Below are 21,124 nucleotides of genomic sequence, written 5' to 3'. Positions count from 1 at the left end.
AACATTTTGTGTGTGTGTGTGTGTACAGATTCTGTGCATTCACCTGAAGCGTTTTCGTCATGAGGTGATGTACTCCTTCAAGATCAACAGTCACGTGGCCTTCCCATTGGAGGGACTCGACCTCCGACCTTTCCTGGCCAAGGACAGCCTCTCCCAGATCACCACATACGACCTGCTGTCCGTCATCTGTCACCATGGCACCGCAGGCAGTTAGTAACAAGTGACAGTCGACTGACTGTACTACCTGATGTTTAGGGAACATGGTTGTTAGGCTTCAAGGTTTTGATTCAACTCAAAATGTGACACTCAAAATGTGTGTCAAAATTCAACTCATATAAAAATGTGAGAGTACCACATCCTGTAACGTTCAGCTGCAAGTTACAGAAAGGGAGGTCATGACACAGAAAAAGATAGCTGCACACTGATGAATGCTGTTGGTTTCACAGCATACCTTTATCTACATTTCTGCAATTCCTCACTCTCTCACTTTCTCTTTCTTTCTTTCTTTCTCTCACTTTCTCTTTCTTTCTTTCTTTCTTTCTTTCTTTCTTTCTTTCTTTCTTTCTTTCTTTCTTTCTCTCACTCTTTCTTTCTTTCACTCTTTCTTTCTTTCTTTCTCACTCTTTCTCTTTCTTTCTTTCGTTCTTTCTTTCTTTCTTTCTTTCTTTCTTCCATCCATCCATCCATCCATCCATCCATCCAGGTGGTCACTACATAGCGTACTGTCAGAACGTGATCAACGGTCAGTGGTATGAGTTTGATGACCAGTATGTAACAGAGGTCCATGAGACGGTGGTGCAGAATGCTGAGGCCTATGTGCTGTTCTACAGGTGACACTCTAACCTTCATACCACATTACAATGATAATACAAATGTATTGCTGTTTTGCTGAACTAATGTATTTGTGTGTGTGTGTGTGTGTGTCGGGTCATGTGTGTATATGTGTGCCTGCATGCGTGTGTGTGCCTGTGTGCTCACCTGTGTGTGCGTATCCATCTGTGTGTGTGTGTCCACAGGAAGAGCAGTGAGGAGTCGGTGAGGGAGAGGCAGAAGGTTGTGGCTCTAGCCAACATGAAGGAGTCCAGCCTGCTGCAGTTCTACATCTCCAGAGAGTGGCTCAACAAGTTCAACACCTTCACTGAGCCAGGGCCCATCAGCAACCACACCTTTCTCTGCCAGCACGGAGGTCAGTACTGTACTCAACCTACCACCAGAACCCATCCTGAACATCAACCAGACTCAATCTATAGAAGACCTGGGCTCACTTCAAGTAGTACTTGTTTTCTTTCAAATACTTTAAGATGTGCTTGATTGAGCTTCCTGGCACAGTGGAACCAATATAGTAGTCTGAAAAGTGCAAACTCCACCCATCTGATCCAGTGGATGCTGCTGAGGGGAGGACGGCTCATAATAATGGCTGGAATGGAGTATAATGGATGGAATGGAGTGGTATCAAACACAAAAACCATTCCATTTACTCCATTCCAGCCATTATTATAAGCCGTTCTCCCCTCAGCAGCCTCCACTGATCTGGTCTGAGGGTTTAGGGATTCTATTTCTATGCCCTCACCAACCCCACCATCAGTCCCCAAGCACAACCACTCTCAACCCCAAGCACAACCACTCTCAGCCCCAAGCACAACCACTCTCAACCCCAAGCACAACCACTCTCAACCCCAAGCACAACCACTCTCAACCCCAAGCACAACCACTCTCAACCCCAAGCACAACCACTCTCAACCCCAAGCACAACCACTCTCAACCCCAAGCACAACCACTCTCAACCCCAAGCACAACCACTCTCAACCCCAAGCACAACCACTCTCAGCCCCAAGCACAACCACTGTCAACCCCAAGCACAACCACTGTCAACCCCAAGCACAACCACTCTCAACCCCAAGCACAACCACTCTCAACCCCAAGCACAACCACTCTCAACCCCAAGCACAACCACTCTCAAACCCAAGCACAACCACTCTCAACCCCAAGCACAACCACTCTCAACCCCAATTCAACCTCATTGAAATAATCTTCTTCACATGTTTTGTCCAGGGATCCCACCCAATAAGTACCACTACATTGACGACCTGGTGGTGATCCTGCCCCAGAATGTGTGGGAGTACCTGTACAACAGGTAAGATGAGACTCTGTCTGTCCGACTGTCTGTCTTCCTACCCACCTGTCTGTCTGTCTAATTGACTGTCCATCTATCTCTGTCCATCAGACTGTCTAACTGACTGTCCATCTCACTCTCTGTCCAGCTGTCTCTCGGTCTAACTGACTGTCCACATGTCTCTCTGTCCATCAGCCTGTGTGTCTAACTGTTTGTCTGTGTCCTAGTTTTGGAGGAGGCCCAGCAGTGAACCACCTGTACGTATGTGCTATCTGCCAGGTGGAGTTAGAGGCTCTGATCAAACGCAGAAAGGTGGAAATAGACACCTTTATCAGGGTAAGAGGGATGGGTCACTGTGTTTGTGTGTGTGCGTGCCTGTAAGTGTGTGTGTGTGTGCGTGCGTGTGTGTGTGTCCTGTATCAAAGGCCTCACCTGTTCTCCCGGTCTGTCTCCAGTTGAATAAAGAGTTCCAGGCGGAGGAGGCTCCTACAGTAATCCTGTGTATCAGCATGCAGTGGTTCAGGGAGTGGGAGAACTTCGTCAAGGGCAAAGACAACGGTACAATTCTATGAGAATGGTTGATTTATAATCAGAGGCATTACAGTACCAATGAAAGCTAAAGATCTGAATTACTTAATACTCTATCATTATCACATTGTATCCTCTGTTCAGACCAAGGCCCATATCCACAAAGTGCCTCAGAGTAGGAGTGCTGATCTAGGATCAGGTCCCCACCTGTCCATATAATATTATTCATGATGATCTAAAAGACTGAACTGATCCTAGATCAGCACTCCTACTCTGAGACGATTTATGAATACTGGCCCGGATATGTAGAGGGGATGAATACAGTCTCAAATGTTCTTTAGTAACGACACTAAAGCTCTTGGTGGTGTTTGTCATTGTCTTCTTAGAGCCCCCTGGTCCTATTGACAACAGTAAGATTGGTGTGATGAAAGGGGGACACGTACAACTAAAGCAAAGTAAGCAGTATATGCTTATACACATTCACATTGTGTCTGGGTGTCGGTTGGTTGGTCTATCTGTGGGTGCTTGATCCTGTGTGTATTGGTCTGTGCCTGTGTGTGTTCCTAGGGGCTGACTATGGTCAGATCTCAGAGGAGACGTGGCAGTATCTTCTCAGTATCTATGGTGGAGGGCCTGAAACTGCAGTAAGACAGACAGTGCCGGCCCCGGCCCCCGACACAGACAGCCTGCACAGAGAGCGGAAGATGGAGGCAGAGACCAGGGCACTCTGAGAAACACACACAATGGTGAGACAGCACACACACACACACACGTTGTGTTTACAAACACAAACACACACACCCAAACACACACATAGGCATGTTGTTTTTACAAACACACACACGCAAGTATCATCTCTGCCCGCTGACGGTTTTCCACATCCATACACAAGAACCCACACATCAACATCAGTTCCCACTGACACACACACACACACACACACACACACACACACACACACACACACACACACACACACACACACACACACACACACCCACCCACCCACCTCAGGTCTAAGGAAGATGTAGCATAAACATTCATATCTCTACTAAACACTTCAGTACTAGACCTTTTGGCTCCTGTAACTGTCTGGGACCGTTACAGTCCACTCACTTTGTTCTCTCACGTAGCTCATGTCATTCTCATGCTTCCACACAAGTGATTCCTGAGTTAATTAAGTAATTAACATTCCATCATGCTTAGGGTCATGTATAAAAATGATGGGCAGCCCATTATTTTGGCTACCATGGCTATGCCCTCATAGGATGACAATGCCCCCATCCACAGGGCACAAGTAATCACTAAACGGTTTGATAAGCATGAAACCGATGTAAACCATATACCATGGCCTTCTCAGTCACCAGATCTCAACCCAATTGAACACTTATGGGAGATTCTGGAGCGGCGCCTGAGATGGCGTTTTCCACCACCATCAACAAAACACCAAATTATTAAGCTTTATGTTGGTGTTTCCTTTATTTTGTCAGTTACCTGTACATTCCTTGTGTGTGTGGTGGGGGGGAGGTAGGTAATGTACTTAATGTATAAACAGTTTGTAAATCAGCCCAACTGTGTTTGAGATTCCAGATACTGTAACTAAATCGAAGGGCCCTGAAGGGGAATTTGTCTTGCACAATAAAACATAAAAAGCTAGGCAAGTCTACTAGAGGTGTGAACGTATGAAACGTTTAAATGAAACTGAATCGGTAACGCTAAATAAAAAATTCTTAATGGAAAATGTTCGTTTTTTCCCCCCCACAATATGCAAATAGGCCTACAGAACGCAACAATGCTGTAAAGTGAGTAGGAGGAGTTATGCATCTTTCAAATTAATTGCCACTGATATAAAGTGCTCTGCACGTCCTTGTCGTTAAGTTGGAAATAGAACGCTGATTACAGAAATGATTGCGGTTGATATGCAGCCATTGTCAAGGCCTACTTGAGTTGCGAGGTAATTTGCTAAATGAAGAACTGCAAGTGCATCTTTCTCATCAATATCACTGGGAGTTGAGACATACTGTTTAAAAATGTGTCCCTTTTTAACCAGTAGGTAGCTGCATCTTTTTTGCCCTGTGTTTGATTTGTAAGCTTAAACTAGGTGGGCAGGCTTTCGTTAAACATGAAACAAAGTAGGCCCCTAGACTAATTAATACACTATTTGCCTATATCAAAACAATGTTTTGTCTGGAACCTGCCCAGGTTTAGGGGGGGTTTTAACCCAGTGGCGGTCAGTGCCATTTAAGATGAGGGAGGACGATTATTTTTTGAATGAGCATGGCCTTATTTCTGTTACAGCATATACGCTCTCTCCTCCTCTCACATTTTCCCTTCACTTGTGGACATCAGTGCACAACACATCAACTTTCCAAGCCAAAAAATGCATATCATAACCGCTACACACAGCCTACATCGTTGTCACCATATTAGCTAATGTCATAGTTATAGTAGCTATGTTGACTAACACGTTAGTAAACCCACTACAATCATGCAGTACAGTCAGCAAGCAGTTTAGCAGTTACACTGGCCCAGAGGAGGACGGAAACTAGCTGTCCTCCGGCTATCCCATGGTGCTACGCTACAGAGTGCTGTTGAGGCTACTATAGACCTTTATTGCAAAACAGTGTGTTTTAATCAATTATTTGGTGAAGTGAATATATTTAGTGTAGTTTTATCTAAAAAGGATAACTTTTTCTAAATGTTTCAATAGTTTTATTTTTCTGAAATTCACTGAGGAGGATGGTCCTCCCCTTCCTCCTCTGCGGAGCCTCCTCTGTTGTAACCTATTTGCAAAACAGCCTAAAAAAGGCGAGATGCATCTATTATTCCAAAACTGCAGCTCGTGATTGGAACACACATTTCTCTTCTTTAATCAACCAGTCCATTTTGAATTTGTGATAAAGCTGTTGTGATTTAGCAAGGAATGTAGCTTGACTACAGTTTTGATTGTGTATCCCATCAGTTAGATACGTTTTTATAGGCAGTCATTTCTGTAGGCCTAATGGGAGCGTGTGTAGAGGGAGCGGTCGGATCGAAATTGAGAGACAAGTAACAAAGGGAAAAGAGAATGTAGGGAGAAGAACTGTGATCACTTGGCTATGTTTCATTTTTGTTGTGAGTCGCTAATGCACATAAAAAATGGAAGGAACACTGAGTCAATGTGAATTAACGGTTGTCTTTGTGACAAAATGTCACCTGCCTGTTCAGGCAGCCACAAAGCATATTATAGATGCCTAAATGCGTCCGCATGCTTCCCAGCCAAAACAGTTTGAAAGAGTTTGTGGTCCTCTGTAGCTCAGCTGGTAGAGCACGGCGCTTGGAACGCCAAGGTAGTGGGTTCGATCCCCGGGACCACCCATACGTAAAAATGTATGCACACATGACTGTAAGTCGCTTTGGATAAAAGCGTCTGCTAAATGGCATATTATTATTATGATTATTATATATTATGAAGACATTTTGTGACGTTTTGGACTTCGGTAAGGGTTTTTTCGATTGTTCTGGCACACCAATGTTTTTCTGGAGGCAAGCCGAAGTCGGTAGGCGAAGTCTACGTCCCTTCGTCGGTGAATGGTCAACAGTAGGGATTCTTCAGAAAAGTCTTTGTTGACATTCAATGATAGATGACTTGTTTTCATGTACATTTTCTCATTGAGAAATGCTGCACCAAACATCTTAGTCGCGCAATTTTACATCTAACTAAGATATCCTCGAGAAAATCGTCAAAATGAATGAGATGTCTTGAGTTATATTAATTCGGACTATTTTGAGGAAGTGTATACTGGCTACGGCATCTCAAGATGGACAAACAGTACTATTGCCGCTTTTTTCTCGTTTTACAAGTGAAGGTCTTTTAAGGGTGTATGCGAGCACACTTGTTCGGTTCACCTATCCAAGCTCAGCTAGGCTCCATCCAAACCGAAGCATGCGGAAGCCTACTGTATGACTGCGGTAGAACTTCACTGCCCCCTAGCAGTCATACCATGCAATAGGATTTCTCGTTGAATTTTGTGACATTTTCTTATAGTTTTAATGGAACCCCCCAAAAATGGCAGTTTAAATGTCAAGAAAATGGTTCAATTTGTCACATCCCTACATTCTACAAAAAATACTACACACCAGAATACACAGAATTCCTGCAAGTCAATTTCCATATGCCCTTGGTGTATTTTCCTCTTTTATCAGCAATGTTTTCCTTCCCTCCCTTCTAGGTCGTCTGTCTGTCTGACTCCTACACTGGCCCTCACTGGAGCTGAGGGGTTTGATTTGCACCTTGGTGAAGAGAAGCCTTGTCGTGAGCACTTTGTATAATGTAGCAATGCGCCTCATTCTATTACCTGTGCAGAAAGACGTAGTTGTCAATTATCATCCTATCGTAGTGGAAAAGGTGTTATTTATTGAACAAATCTTAATAAGATGTTTAAGTGAAAAATATAACATTGCGTGACACCATGTCTCTGAAGCTGTTTTGGCAGTTATGGTTGGTTGGTTACGTCTAAAACAAAATGGCTGCTGTACTAGGTGTTTCATCGTTAAAGGTGTTCAGATGAGAAGTGGAGGGAGGGAGTGGCGTTTGGGACCATGATGCCGAGGGGCGTGACATCATCAGTGTTAATTGCTGCTTGACGACTCGGGTCAACACGTCGGCCACTCATTTTTATTTTATTTTCACGAGACAACCAAAGAGGACGGATGTGAAAAAAGTAAAAGGATGTTCAGAGCGTGTTGAATGTTGTGCTCCTTTCCGAGGAGGACTGCAATGTTTTCCGATTGTCGTGACTCGTGGCGTCTCATCGCATAGTCAATTGACTTTACGATGTATATATTTAAATTATACAGATTAAGGCTCATCCCATCAAGACCCTCTAGTAGTGTATGTTTACAGACAGTATGAACAAGCAGATGAGGGGATTCTCTCTCTTTCCGTTCCTTAGAGAATGAGTTCACAAGGTGTTTAGGTGTAGGAGATGAGCCTTGTCCCAGATCTGTTTGTGCCGCCTTGCCAACTCTCTATGGTCTAGTTGGCAAGACGGCACAAACAGTTCTCGGACCAGGCTAATAGGAAACCGCAGCAGATCTACAGGAGAGGAGGGGACCCTCAGGAGAGTAGCCCCAGTTCAGTATATCAGGCTAGTAGGGGAGGAAAGAGAGGGGTGTCCTACCCCCAGTCCACCTGCAGGGATAGAGGTAGAGGTGACCGGTGTGGAAGAGTGCGAAGGGGTGTATCTGTCAAATCTCTATCACGTCTCGTACTTCTCCCCAGCTCCATAACCCAGAATTCACCACTCCCCCAGGTCACTGGCCTGTACCTGCCTGCACTCGTCTCTCTGCTTGGAGGAAATATCATATTCATCCTTATCCCTCTTACCATAAAGGTTCATTAACCTGCAGTGTGCATGTTAGTACTGCACGCTCACACAGAGGTTCAAACTTGTTTTCCTTTTTTTTGGAAGCAGGAGGATGTTGTTGTGTGCACTCTTAGAAAAAAGTGTTCCAAAACGGTTCTGAGGCTGTCCCCATAGGAGAACCCTTTTTGGTTCCTGGTAGAACTCGTTCTACATGGAACCCAAAAGGGTTCTACATGGAACCCAAAATGGGTTCTTCAAAGGGTTCTCCTATGGGGACAGCCGAATAACCCTTTTTGGTTCTAGATAGCACCTTTTTTTCTGTGTATAAGAGGGAGATGATGCAATGCAAGCAGGGATGTCATTATGAGCTTCACCTGATTTCTGATTCCCTGAGTATGCCAACTAGCCATTTAAAGGTTAACTAACATACATTCAAGCATGTATATGGCTACTGTAGCAATGCTAAGTAATGGATGCTGAGTGACTAGTCGGTCCAAACAGTGTTGGAACCTAAATGTAAAGGTTTGAGTGATTCTGTGCTGCCGTGCTGGTAATTGGTATGTCAGTGTCCAAAGAGAAGAGAAGTACATCTTTTCACCTCACTTCTGAATTCCTGGTTTGTGTGTCTACGTTGGGTTGTGTACACACACACTTGCATGTAAGAGTTTTATTTTCACTGGTAAATGATTGAACATAAAGATGTTGCTGTGGGGGATTGCATAGATAATGACTCTCCTCTTGTCTTTATCCGAAAGAATAATATGAGTTAATCAACTGATGTTTTTCAATGACAAGAGTGTGTCTGTCATGGTCATAGTGATGATGATCTTTTGATGCTATTTGACTTCCGTGGTTGATCCACACTCAGATGATTGTCTGTGAATGTCTGGAAATGTAATTATAGATTATTATATGATTAAAAGCCTGCTCTATCTTTTGCTTGGTGTGTAATCATATTTGAAAACTGGTTTTCACACAAAGGCACAGTACATTGTTGAATTAGAACCAGGAGTTTGGTTTACACTGGCAGGGGCGTGGCCAGAAAACAAAACAATTATTCCAGAGGTTTTGCTGGCATCTATTTAACTAATATTCTCATTCTAATCAATATCTCTCACTTTGATGTATTCATGACTACTTGCCTATCCCACTGCCACGCCCCATAGTATACGCTGATTAGTGGTTTAGCATCTGGTTATAATGATTCCTCTCACAGACTATGCCATCTTTCCAGACACTTATAATAAGGGAGGAGTTATGATTTATAATCTCAGTATTCAAATATCATTTCTAATGTTGGAATGATGGCCAGATCAATAGGTAATCTAGAAGACCAGACGCTTCCCATTGATTAAGGTTTTAGGGACGTTTAGGGCCACTTACCCCCTACTGCATGCTGGGTAAAATAATGTAATTGGACACACCCTCTTCTTGCTTTTGTGACCCCCATTTATTGTGTGCTTGCACATGTCCACAGTCTGTGTATGTGTGAGTGTGTGTTTGCATGCACTTGAGGTTGTGTGTGAAAGAGAGAGAACAGTGTCGTCTCACTTTGTGGGACTATGATGTCATAGACTTTGTCTCCTACGCCTGGCTCTGCTCTGGCTGTATCAAGCTAACCCAGACAGAGGCAGACAGAGTGAGGACTAAGGAGAGGAGGAACAAAAGGAGAAGGGGAGATAGGGGGAGGTGAAAGGATAGAGCACACTGATCATCCTTTGCAGACAGGAGCAGGTAAACAACATACAAGGTGAGTGATAGAGGTAACATGTACCCCTCTGTTTTTAAAGGCTCTGCTTGATCAATCCCCCCTCTCTCTTTGACCCACCCAAACACGACTGCTGCTGGATCGCTCCACTGTTTCAAAACATTGTCGTGTGCCTCTGTCTGCAGCCTCTGACCACTGCATGTGTGACTGTGTTCTGCAGCAGCTGTCTGATTGAGAGTTAAATACTGTGATGTTCCTGTACAGACAGTGTTTTGTCACCACAATCTGGGTGTGCTGTGTATCTGACTGTAGACATGCAGATTTCATACAGTGTGTTTATAATAGATGTTACTTCATTTTCTGACACTGTCAGTAAAGGGCAGAGTCTCAATTTCACAGATATTGACTGAATCTTTCTGGAGAAACCAAGCCTCATTAAATAAATGATTGATGATGGTTAAATAACTATATTATGTGCATGACTTTCAGCCTTTGCCTGTGCTATAACTGAATAGGAACATGGAACGTATGACAGGGATGCTGTGCAGGCTACTGTACACAAAGCTGTGATGGGTTGGGGCTGTCCCGTCCTTCTCGCCCCATCGACTGACATCATTGGCTAATTTGGATGTCTTTGGTCTTTGCTAGTGGCCTTTGCATGATGCACAAAGACTGGTTGTGATCTAGACAGGTCAATGTCTACTGCCATTACATCACGATGCTCTTATCTGGTTAAATTGACTGGTGTAATTATTCGTTCTAATAGATTACATGGAAATACAAATTCTTATGTAAGATAAAATGTATGCCACACAAAGTAGGATGGCCTGCAACTCATGGCTTTAGGGTCATGTATGTTTCAGGGTAATGTTCATAATGGATCTCATATCTACCATGACAACTACAGTACCAGTCAAAAGTTTGGACACAACTACTCATTCAAGGGTTTTTCTTTATTTTGACTATTTTCTACATTGTAGAATAATAGTGAAGACATCACAACTATGAAATAACACATATGGAATCATGTAGTAACCAAAATAAGCAAAGAGAAACAACAGTCCATCAGTACTTTAAGACATGAAGGTCAGTCAATACGTAACATTTCAAGAACCTTGAAAGTTTCTTCAAGTGCAGTCGCAAAAACCATCAAGTGCTATGATGAAACTGGCTCTCATGGGGACCGCCACAGGAAAGGAAGACCCAGAGTTACCTCTGCTGCAGAGGATAAGTTCATTAGAGTTACCAGCCTCAGAATTGCAGCCCGAATAAATGCTTCACGGAGTTCAAGTAACAGACACTTCTCAACATCAACGGTTCAGAGGAGACTGCGTGAATCAGGCCTTCATGGTCGAATTTCTGCAAAGAAACCACTACTAAAGGACACCAATAAGAAGAAGGGACTTGCTTGGGCCAAGAAACACGAGCAATTGACATTAGACCGGTGTAGCTCAGTTGGTAGAGCATGGCTCTTGCAACGCCAGGGTTGTGGGTTCGATTCCCACGGGGGGCCAGTATGAAAAAATGTATGCACTCACTAATTGTAGGTTGCTCTGGATAAGAGCGTCTGCTAAATGACTAAAATGGAAAAATGGAAATGGAAATCTGTCCTTTGGTCTGAGATTTCTGGCTCCAACTGCCGTGTCTTTGTGAGACACAGAGTAGGTGAACGGATGATCTCCGCATGTGTGGTTCCCACCGTGAAGCATGGAGGAGGAGGTGTGAGGGTGCTTTGCTGGTCACACTGTCAGTGATTTATTTAGAATTCAAGGCACACTTAACCAGAATGGCTACCACAGCATTCTGCTGTGATACGCCATCCCATCTGGTTTGCGCTTAATGGGACTATCATTTGTTTTTCAACAGGACAATGATCCAACACACCCCCAGGCTGTCTAAGAAGGAGAGTGATGGAGTGCTGCATCAGATGACCTGGCCTCCACAATCACCCAACCTCAACCCAATTGAGATGGTTTGGGATGAGTTGGACTGCAGAGTGAAGGAAAAGCTGCCAACAAGTGCCAACAAGAACTCCTTCAAGACTGTTGGAAAAGCATTCCAGGTGAAGCTGGTTGAGAGAATGCCAAGAGTGCGCAAAGCTGTCATTAAGGCAAAGGGTGGCTACTTTGAAGAATCTCAAATATAAAATATATTCTGATTTGTTTAACACTTTTTTGCTTACTACATGATTCCATATGTGTTATTTCATAGTTTTGATGTCTTCACTATTATTCTACAATGTAGAAAATAGTAAAAATGAAGAAAAACCCTTGAATGAGTAGGTGTGTCCAAACTTTTGACTGGTGCTGTATATCTATAGCAAAATAATGGATGGTGGAAATAAGGGTATGCTACTCAGTGTCCCAGTGTATGTTTCCTTCTGAACAAGCATTTGTAATCAGCCGTATATGAGTTTGTGTTAGGAGAGACATGTATGTAATGTGAGTAACAGTCGTCTGTGTGTCAGCGTCTACACCGTCTGCTGCACTGTCACGAAGAGCAAACTGGATTTGGCCAGCTTGGCTATGATTTTCTTTATGTTTGACATTACCAACACTTGAGTGATTTTACCAGGCAGTATCCATTGGCTACTACTCCCGGTATGTGTAGGTAGGGCATGTCTACAGTGCCAGAGGATGGCATCAATATTAGGATTACTGGCATGGATCTGTTTGACCTCAGGGGTGGGTATGTCTGTCTGTCTGTCTGAGACTGTATAAATGAGAAAATAGGGAACATTTATTAGACAGATAACAGAGAGAATAAAAAAAATAGTAAGTTAGACTGTTGGTTTGCGTCTCATCCACTGTGTGTCTACGGCAGCACAGTCTGTATTAGATAGCCTTGTAGTGTCAGTGTGTGACTGGAAAGGAAAGATTGGGAGACAGACTGAGAGATGACTCCCATTAACACCTCGTTCTCCTTTTCTCCTCTCACTCTCTTCTCAGGCTCATACATCCCCAGCTGAGGATCCCACACCGACGGCAACCCTTCCATGGCCAAAGACTGACCAGAACCACATTTGGTAATAGAACACTTGTCAGAGCCATAGTAAACCCTACTCATGATGACCAATATACTGACGTCATGAAGGAGAGATGGACAAATATCCAACACTTCCCCTCCTTACTGGCACTAGAGAAGGACTTTCCAGAACAGACTAATATCTCTAGCACAGAATTAAGAAACACTGGAGCATAAGCTACCCCATATATTGCCCTCAGTCTATGGGCCCAGCTAGGCTTCTCATCACAGTCCATCTTGGAACAGATGAAGCTGATGTAAATATTGACATTGTGTGGCTGCCTGTCCTCATCTGACCTGTACTAAGAGAGAGAGAAGAGAAAGTTCTGGGAGCTCATCCATAACCCTTTGACTCCTCAACTGGCGGTGACCTCAGAGCTGCCGTAGGGGCAGAGTTGGTTGTGAGGCAGCTGTCTGCTGCGGTTGACATACAACCAACAGTCTGACTTTCTCTTCTTTTACTCCCTCTGTTTGTTCTCTTGTTGTAGCTACACCTCTTTCTCTCTCGGTCAAAGGGTTCAGATAGGAGTGCTGGCATAAACACATTCCGAGGGAAGACACACTCGCTCACTCACTGGAGGCCTGAGTCAATGCTCGCTCACTCACTGGAGGCCTGAGTCGACGCTCGCTAACTCACTGGAGGCCTGAGTCAACGCTCGCTCACTCACTGGAGGCCTGAATCAAAGCTCGCTAACTCACTGGAGGCCTGAGTCAACGCTCGCTAACTCACTGGAGGCCTGAGTCAACACTCTCTCACTCACTGGAGGCTTGAGTCAACGCTCGCTCACTCACTGGAGGCCTGAGTCAACGCTCGCTAACTCACTGGAGGCTTGAGTCAACACTCGCTCACTCACTGGAGGCCTGAGTCAGACTACGCCACTGAGCAAGAAGTGTGTGTGTCAGTGACTGCCATGTCTGTCCGTCCGTCTGTCTGTCCCTGTGAATAAGTGTGAGTGACATCATGTATGTAATGGTTACCGGTGTCTGTCTGTCTGTGTGAATGAGTGAGTGACATCACGTGACATAACGTGTGTGTATATATCAGCATCTAACGTTACGAGTCAAGTCCACTGTGTGTGTGAGTCAAGTCCACTGTGTGTGTGAGTCAAGTCCACTGTGTGTGTGAGTCAAGTCCACTGTGTGTGTCAAGTCCACTGTGTGTGCGTGTCAAGTCCACTGTGCATGTCAAGTCCACTGTCTGTGTCAAGTCCATTGTGTTTGTCTCTCTCCATAAAGCCACCATGGGCTGTGCCATGTGTTCCCAGTTGATTGACATGTGGAGCGTGTCGGTGAGGATAACCAGACGCAGGGCCATGGAACTGACTGCCCTCCCCGAGGTGCTCCAGGGGGGCTACCACAGAGTCACCAGCCTCCACTACATGTCCTCCTTCTCCGATGCAGAGGACTGCTGCGATGACAACAGTCACAACAGCACTACCGGCAGCTCCTTCACCATGGACTGGCAAGAGACGGATGACTGACCCTGGGGCGGCAGGTAGCCTAGAGGTTAGAGAGGCGGGCCAGAAACCGGACAGTCGCTAGTTCAAATGTGCCCTTGAGCAAAGCACTTAACCCCCAAATCTGCTCCATGGTTACTGCACTGTGGCTGACCCTGGCTTCCAACCCCTCGGGCATGTGTGTGGGGGGTAGGGTTGGAAGTAAAATATGAATTTCTGTAATCTGCGAAGAAAATGGCAAAACGTAAACCCGACATAAGCACGTTGGCTAATCCTCTCTGTGTGTATGTGAGTGATTAAAATGTCCGTCATTGATCAACATTGTATTTATTATTTCTCATCTGTATTATTGTATCGTTTGTTTGTTCTTTTTTACTATAGGGTGAATTAGAAAGCCTTTCTCAGAACTCTCAAAACATCCCACAATGATGTGGCCTTATCGTCAAGACTCACACTCACCTTGTCAATACAGCCAGGAGTTTGTTCTGACTACGGACCTGACCAGGAAAATATAGCCTATAACCAGGGTTGTAGAGAAACATGTAATCAATTACATCTAATCTGATTACAAAAAACTGTAACTGTAATCAGTTACGTTACCAGCAAAACATTTGGACATGTAACTAGTAACTGTAATGGATTACATTTAGAAAGTAACCTACCCAACCTTGCCTATAACTAGCACCTGGAGTTTTTCCTGGTCAGTTCAAGTGAAACACTCTGGGCCCTAATCATAATGTATCAATCTACAATAAATCTAACATTGAAATGCTGTCACTGTCTTATTATAGCTTACTTACTACCATAGCTTGTTTATACAGTCCTGTGTAAGAATTTGTATTAAGTATCTCCCAGTGTGTCAGTCTGAACACACTGCTTAGGAATGCCTTGACGTTGGTCTGTTAAAATGTGGGTGAGGGGAAAAGCTGTTGTGCATTATACAACACCAGCCCCTATTTTGGCAAAGACGTGGACAGACGCTGTGCAGCTACGCACATAACTCTGTCCTGTAGGAGTCTCTCACCAGGGTGAGATCAAGTAGCCTGGTTAAACTACGCTGTGCTCACCATTGTTTTACTTCACATGAGAGCAGCGTTTAGTCTTGTTTAATAACCAGGCTAGAGATTCAGAGCCAGAGAACAGAGAAAACCAACTCCTTTCATGGATAGGAACATTTTGTTCTCATAAAAGAATGATGAAGCGTACTAATTGCCAACAGTAGCATCATGAACATAATCCAGAAGTTGTGCCTTGACCACTAATGTCTGTATGGTCCTGTGTGGCTCATTTGGTAAGAACTTGGTGATAGCAATACCATGGTTGTGAGGGTATTGGGACAGATTTAAGGTGTACTGAAAAATCCATCCTGAGGCGTTCTGACACATGACATGGTGTGTTGTAACACCACAGAGTCAGGAGTTGTGCAACAACTTGCCAGAGACTGGGAGCACTAACCCAGAAAATATTTAAAACACTTACAGTGGGGGAAAAAAGTATTTAGTCAGCCACCAATTGTGCAAGTTCTCCCACTTAAAAAGATGAGAGAGGCCTGTAATTTTCATCATAGGTACACGTCAACTATGACAGACAAAATGAGAAAATAAATTCCAGAAAATCACATTGTAGGATTTTTAATGAATTTATTTGCAAATTATGGTGGAAAATAAGTATTTGGTCAATAACAAAAGTTTCTCAATACTTTTATATACCCATTGTTGGCAATGACACAGGTCAAACGTTTTCTGTAAGTCTTCACAAGGTTTTCACACACTGTTGCTGGTATTTTGGCCCATTCCTCCATGCAGATCTCCTCTAGAGCAGTGATGTTTTGGGGCTGTCGCTGGGCAACACGGACTTTCAGCTCCCTCCAAAGATTTTCAATGGGGTTGAGATCTGGAGACGGGCTAGGCCACTCCAGGACCTTGAAATGCTTCTTACGAAGCCACTCCTTCGTTGCCGGGGCGGTGTGTTTGGGATCATTGTCATGCTGAAAGACCCAGCCACGTTTCATCTTCAATGCCCTTGCTGATGGAAGGAGGTTTTCACTCAAAATCTCACGATACATGGCCCCATTCATTCTTTCCTTTACACGGATCAGTCGTCCTGGTCCCTTTGCAGAAAAACAGCCCCAAAGCATGATGTTTCCACCCCCATGCTTCACAGTAGGTATGGTGTTCTTTGGATGCAACTCAGCATTCTTTGTCCTCCAAACACGACGAGTTGAGTTTTGACCAAAAAGTTCTATTTTGGTTTCATCTGACCATATGACATTCTCCCAATCCTCTTCTGGATCATCCAAATGCACTCTAGCAAACTTCAGACGGGCCTGGACATGTACTGGCTTAAGCAGGGGACACGTCTGACACTGCAGGATTTGAGTCCCTGGCGGCATTTTGACCCCACGGGGTGAGATCTTGCGTGGAGCCCCAGATCGAGGGAGATTATCAGTGGTCTTGTATGTCTTCCATTTCCTAATAATTGCTCCCACAGATGATTTCTTCAAACCAAGCTGCTTACCTATTGCAGATTCAGTCTTCCCAGCCTGGTGCAGGTCTACAATTTTGTTTCTGGTGTCCTTTGACAGCTCTTTGGTCTTGGCCATAGTGGAGTTTGGAGTGTGACTGTTTGAGGTTGTGGACAGGTGTCTTTTATACTGATAACAAGTTCAAACAGGTGCCATTAATACAGGTAACGAGTGGAGGACAGAGGAGCCTCTTAAAGAAGAAGTTACAGGTCTGTGAGAGCCAGAAATCTTGCTTGTTTGTATGTGACCAAATACTTATTTTCCACCACAATTTGCAAATAAATTCATTAAAAATCCTACAATGTGATTTTCTGAATTCTATTTTCTCATTTTGTCTGTCATAGTTGACGTGTACCTATGATGAAAATTACAGGCCTCTCTCATATTTTTAAGTGGGAGAACTTGCACAATTGATGGCTGACTAAATACTTTTTTCCCCCACTGTATGGTGTTTCAAGTCCTGCATAGTACATAATTAGATCCCTTCTCTTTTGGTGTTGTTTCCTCTCTCTAAAGCTACTAAACACTATGATGGTGTTTCAAATCCTGTCTAGTGCAGAATTAGTTCCCTACTTTTGGAGTTTCCAAATATTGTAAATGAGAGTCCCCCCCTCTTATTGTATATTCCATGCTCTTATATGGTCTTTATAAACTCCTCATTGGTAATTCCAAAAGGTCAAATGTACAGTTTTCTCAAACAAAGGACACAAGAAAATATAGTTTTGTGAAAACACAAATTAATAATTTCGTCCAGGATAATAATGAATGAGTACAAAATTACTTTTTCAAGACAGGATTTAGAAGCTTCAAATTATTTTTATTTTATTTATCAAATTACAAAACATTAACAGGTCTTTCACATTTGTATTGATAAAGTAAAAGTTCAAAGATCTGTAAGTTAGTTATCATATTTATATTCTTCAAAATCAACAGAAATATGGCATATTTCACATTCATGGAAAATAAATATAGGCAATGACTGCTAATGTTAGCAGTAGCACTTATACAAAACTTGTTAGCAGTAGCACTTATACAAACTTCAGCCCAGGGCTCAATACGATCTACCAGTCATCCATTACGCTAATGAATTTAAACTGAGTCTTTATATTCAGATGATGACATGACAGGTTGCTCAGATGGATTGAATCACAGTACAGTTGAGTTAGATGATATGATTGACAGGTGACAGTTCAGTTGGCATTAGTCTGTGATTCTTGTCTTGATTGGCTTTGGTTAGGATTGACCAGCCGATGGGTAACGTAGTATGTATGCATGTTTTTTTGCAGGGAGACAGAGACATAGCAAATAATAACAAGCAATAATGATAGTACGAATGCATAATTAGGTTATCAAATGCTGTAATATTAAGGGAAACCCAGCCAAGAGCTGCCCAGTGACCCAGACGAGCTAAATGCCCCCTATGCTCGCTTAGAGGCAAGCAACACTGAACCATGCATGAGAGCATCAGCTGTTCGGGATGATTGTGTGATCACGCTCTCTCTGTTGCCGATGTGAGTAAGACCTTTAAACAGATTAACATTCACAAGGCCGCGGGCCAGACGGATACTCTGAGTATGCGCTGACCAGCTGGAAAGTGTCTTCACTGACATTTTCAACCTCTCCCTGACCCAGTCTGTAATACCTACATGACCAACATAGTCCCTGTGCCCAAGAACGCCAAGGTTACCTGTCTAAATGACTACCTCCTCGTAGCCCTGCACATTGACTCGGTACTGGTACTCCTTAACCGTGGGAAGTAGGGGTGCTGAGGGTGCTGCAGCACCCCCTGAAAAATAAAAAAGAAAGGAAGAAAGAAAGACATCTAAAAATATACACTACCGTTCAAAAGTTTGGGGTCACTTAGACATTTCCTTGTTTTCGAAAGAAAAGCAATTTTTTTGTCCATTAAAAGAACATTAACTTGATCAGAAATACAGTGTAGACATTGTTAATGTTGTAAATGGCTATTGTAGCTGTCAACGGCTGATTTTTGATGGAATATCTACATAGGCGTACAGAGGCCCATTATCAGCAACCATCAGTCCTGTGTTCCAATGGCACGTTGTGTTTGTTAATCCAAGTTTATCATTTTAAAAGGCTAATTGATCATTAGAAAACCCTTTTGCAATTATGTTAGCACAGCTGGAAACTGTTGTGCTGATTAAAGAAGCAATAAAACTGGCCTTCTTGAAATTAGTTGAGTATCTGGAGCATAGTACCCGCAAAACACCAGTCTCAACGTCAACAGTGAAGAGGCGACTCCGGGATGCTGACCTAGGCAGAGTTGCAAAGAAAAAGCCATATCTCAGACTGGCCAATAAAAATAAAAGATGGGCAAAAGAACACAGACACTGGACTTTTTCTTTGCAACTCTGCCTAGAAGGTCAGCATCCCGGAGTCGCCTCTTCACTGTTGACGTTGAGACTGGTGTTTCGCGGGTACTATTTAATGAAGCTGCCAGTTGAGGACCTGTGAGGCGTCTGTTTCTCAAACTAGACACTCTTAATGTATTTGTCCTCTTGCTCAGTTGTGCACCGGGGCCTCCCACTCCTCTTTTTATTCTGGTTAGAGACAGTTTGCGCTGTTCTGTGAAGGGAGTAGTACACAACGTTGTACGAGATCTTCAGTTTCTTGGCAATACTCGCATGGAATAGCCTTAATTTCTCAGAACAAGAATAGACTGACGCGTTTTAGAAGAAAGTTATTTGTTTCCAGCCATTTTGAGCCTGTAATCGAACCCACAATTGCTGATGCTCCAGATACTCAACTAGTCTCAAGAAGGCCAGTTTTATTGCTTCTTTAATCAGCACAACAGTTTTCAGCTGTGCTAACATGATTGCAAAAGGGTTTTCTAATGATCAATTAGCCTTTTAAAATGATAAACTTGGATTAGCAAACACAACGTGCCATTGGAACACAGGACTGATGGTTGCTGATAATGGGCCTCTGTACGCCTATGTAGATATTCCATTAAAAATCAGCCGTTTCCAGCTAAAATAGCCATTTACAACATTAACAATGTCTACACTGTATTTCTGATCAATTTGATGTTATTTTAATGGACCAAAAAAAACGCTTTTCTTACCAAAACAAGGACATTTCTAAGTGAACCCAAACGTTTGAACGGTAGTGTATATCACAAAAGTAGTGCACTGGGCCTTTACTAGTCCTGTATTAGCGGACTGATATAGCCATCTGTAACGTGGCAACCCGTCTGTAGTCCCGGCAAAAAATTCAGCACCACCTCAGTTTGAAATTAACTGCTGGACTGAGGGACCTTACAGATAATTTGTGGGGTACAGAGATGAGGTATTCATTCAAAAATCATGTTAAACTATTATTGGACACAGAGTGTCCTGAACTTATTTAGGCTTGCCATAACAAAGGGGTTGAATACTTATTGACTCAAGACATTTCAGCTTTTCATTTGTAATTAATTTAATTTGCAAAATAAAAAAACTAACATTATTCCACTTTGACATTATGGGTTATAGTGACATACAGTGGGGAAAAAAAGTATTTAGTCAGCCACCAATTGTGCAAGTTCTCCCACTTAAAAAGATGAGAGAGGCCTGTAATTTTCATCATAGGTACACGTCAACTATGACAGACAAAATGAGGAAAAAAAATCCAGAAAATCACATTGTAGGATTTTTATGAATTTATTTGCAAATTATGGTGGAAAATAAGTCTTTGGTCACCTACAAACAAGCAAGATTTCTGGCTCTCACAGACCTGTAACTTCTTCTTTAAGAGGCTCCTCTGTCCTCCACTCGTTACCTGTATTAATGGCACCTGTTTGAACTTGTTATCAGTATAAAAGACACCTGTCCACAACCTCAAACAGTCACACTCCAAACTCCACTATGGCCAAGACCAAAGAGCTGTCAAAGGACACCAGAAACAAAATTGTAGACCTGCACCAGGCTGGGAAGACTGAATCTGCAATAGGTAAGCAGCTTGGTTTGAAGAAATCAACTGTGGGAGCAATTATTAGGAAATGGAAGACATACAAGACCACTGATAATCTCCCCTCGATCTGGGGCTCCACGCAAGATCTCACCCCGTGGGGTCAAAATGATCACAAGAACGGTGAGCAAAAATCCCAGAACCACACGGGGGGACCTAGTGAATGACCTGCAGAGAGCTGGGACCAAAGTAACAAAGCCTACCATCAGTAACACACTACGCCGCCAGGGACTCAAATCCTGCAGTGCCAGACGTGTCCCCCTGCTTAAGCCAGTACATGTCCAGGCCCGTCTGAAGTTTGCTAGAGTGCATTTGGATGATCCAGAAGAGGATTGGGAGAATGTCATATGGTCAGATGAAACCAAAATAGAACTTTTTGGTCAAAACTCAACTCGTCGTGTTTGGAGGACAAAGAATGCTGAGTTGCATCCAAAGAACACCATATCTACTGTG

The 21,124-nt window shown here is 43.4% G+C and overlaps 1 protein-coding gene across 9 annotated transcripts in view; it reads left to right on the top strand.

Moving 5' to 3' along the window:
* The window catches only part of LOC121582110 (ubiquitin carboxyl-terminal hydrolase 20), a 29,768-nt gene extending 15,275 nt beyond the window's left edge, over nt 1–14,493 (top strand). For 5 of the 9 annotated variants that reach the window (XM_045224964.1, XM_045224963.1, XM_045224961.1 and 2 more), the window contains exons 17-25: nt 29–209; nt 704–830; nt 1,017–1,186; nt 2,053–2,134; nt 2,341–2,449; nt 2,569–2,671; nt 3,028–3,096; nt 3,209–3,387; nt 12,646–14,493. In XM_045224964.1, coding sequence (XP_045080899.1) covers nt 29–209; nt 704–830; nt 1,017–1,186; nt 2,053–2,134; nt 2,341–2,449; nt 2,569–2,671; nt 3,028–3,096; nt 3,209–3,372 — 1,005 coding nt within the window. In that variant the 3' untranslated portion in view covers nt 3,373–3,387; nt 12,646–14,493. Of the gene's footprint in view, nt 1–28; nt 210–703; nt 831–1,016; nt 1,187–2,052; nt 2,135–2,340; nt 2,450–2,568; nt 2,672–3,027; nt 3,097–3,208; nt 3,388–6,852; nt 8,184–12,645 lie in introns of those variants that run through there. The other 4 variants (XR_006661787.1, XR_006661786.1, XR_006661785.1 and 1 more) reach the window with 4 other exon arrangements.
* The last annotated feature ends 6,631 nt before the right edge of the window (nt 14,494–21,124 follow it).

This window comes from Coregonus clupeaformis, chromosome 15 (assembly GCF_020615455.1).
Source record: "Coregonus clupeaformis isolate EN_2021a chromosome 15, ASM2061545v1, whole genome shotgun sequence".
Lineage (NCBI taxonomy): Eukaryota > Metazoa > Chordata > Actinopteri > Salmoniformes > Salmonidae > Coregonus > Coregonus clupeaformis.
The sequence above is the reverse complement of the archived record's forward strand: the minus strand, read 5'-3'. Positions and strand labels throughout refer to the sequence as shown.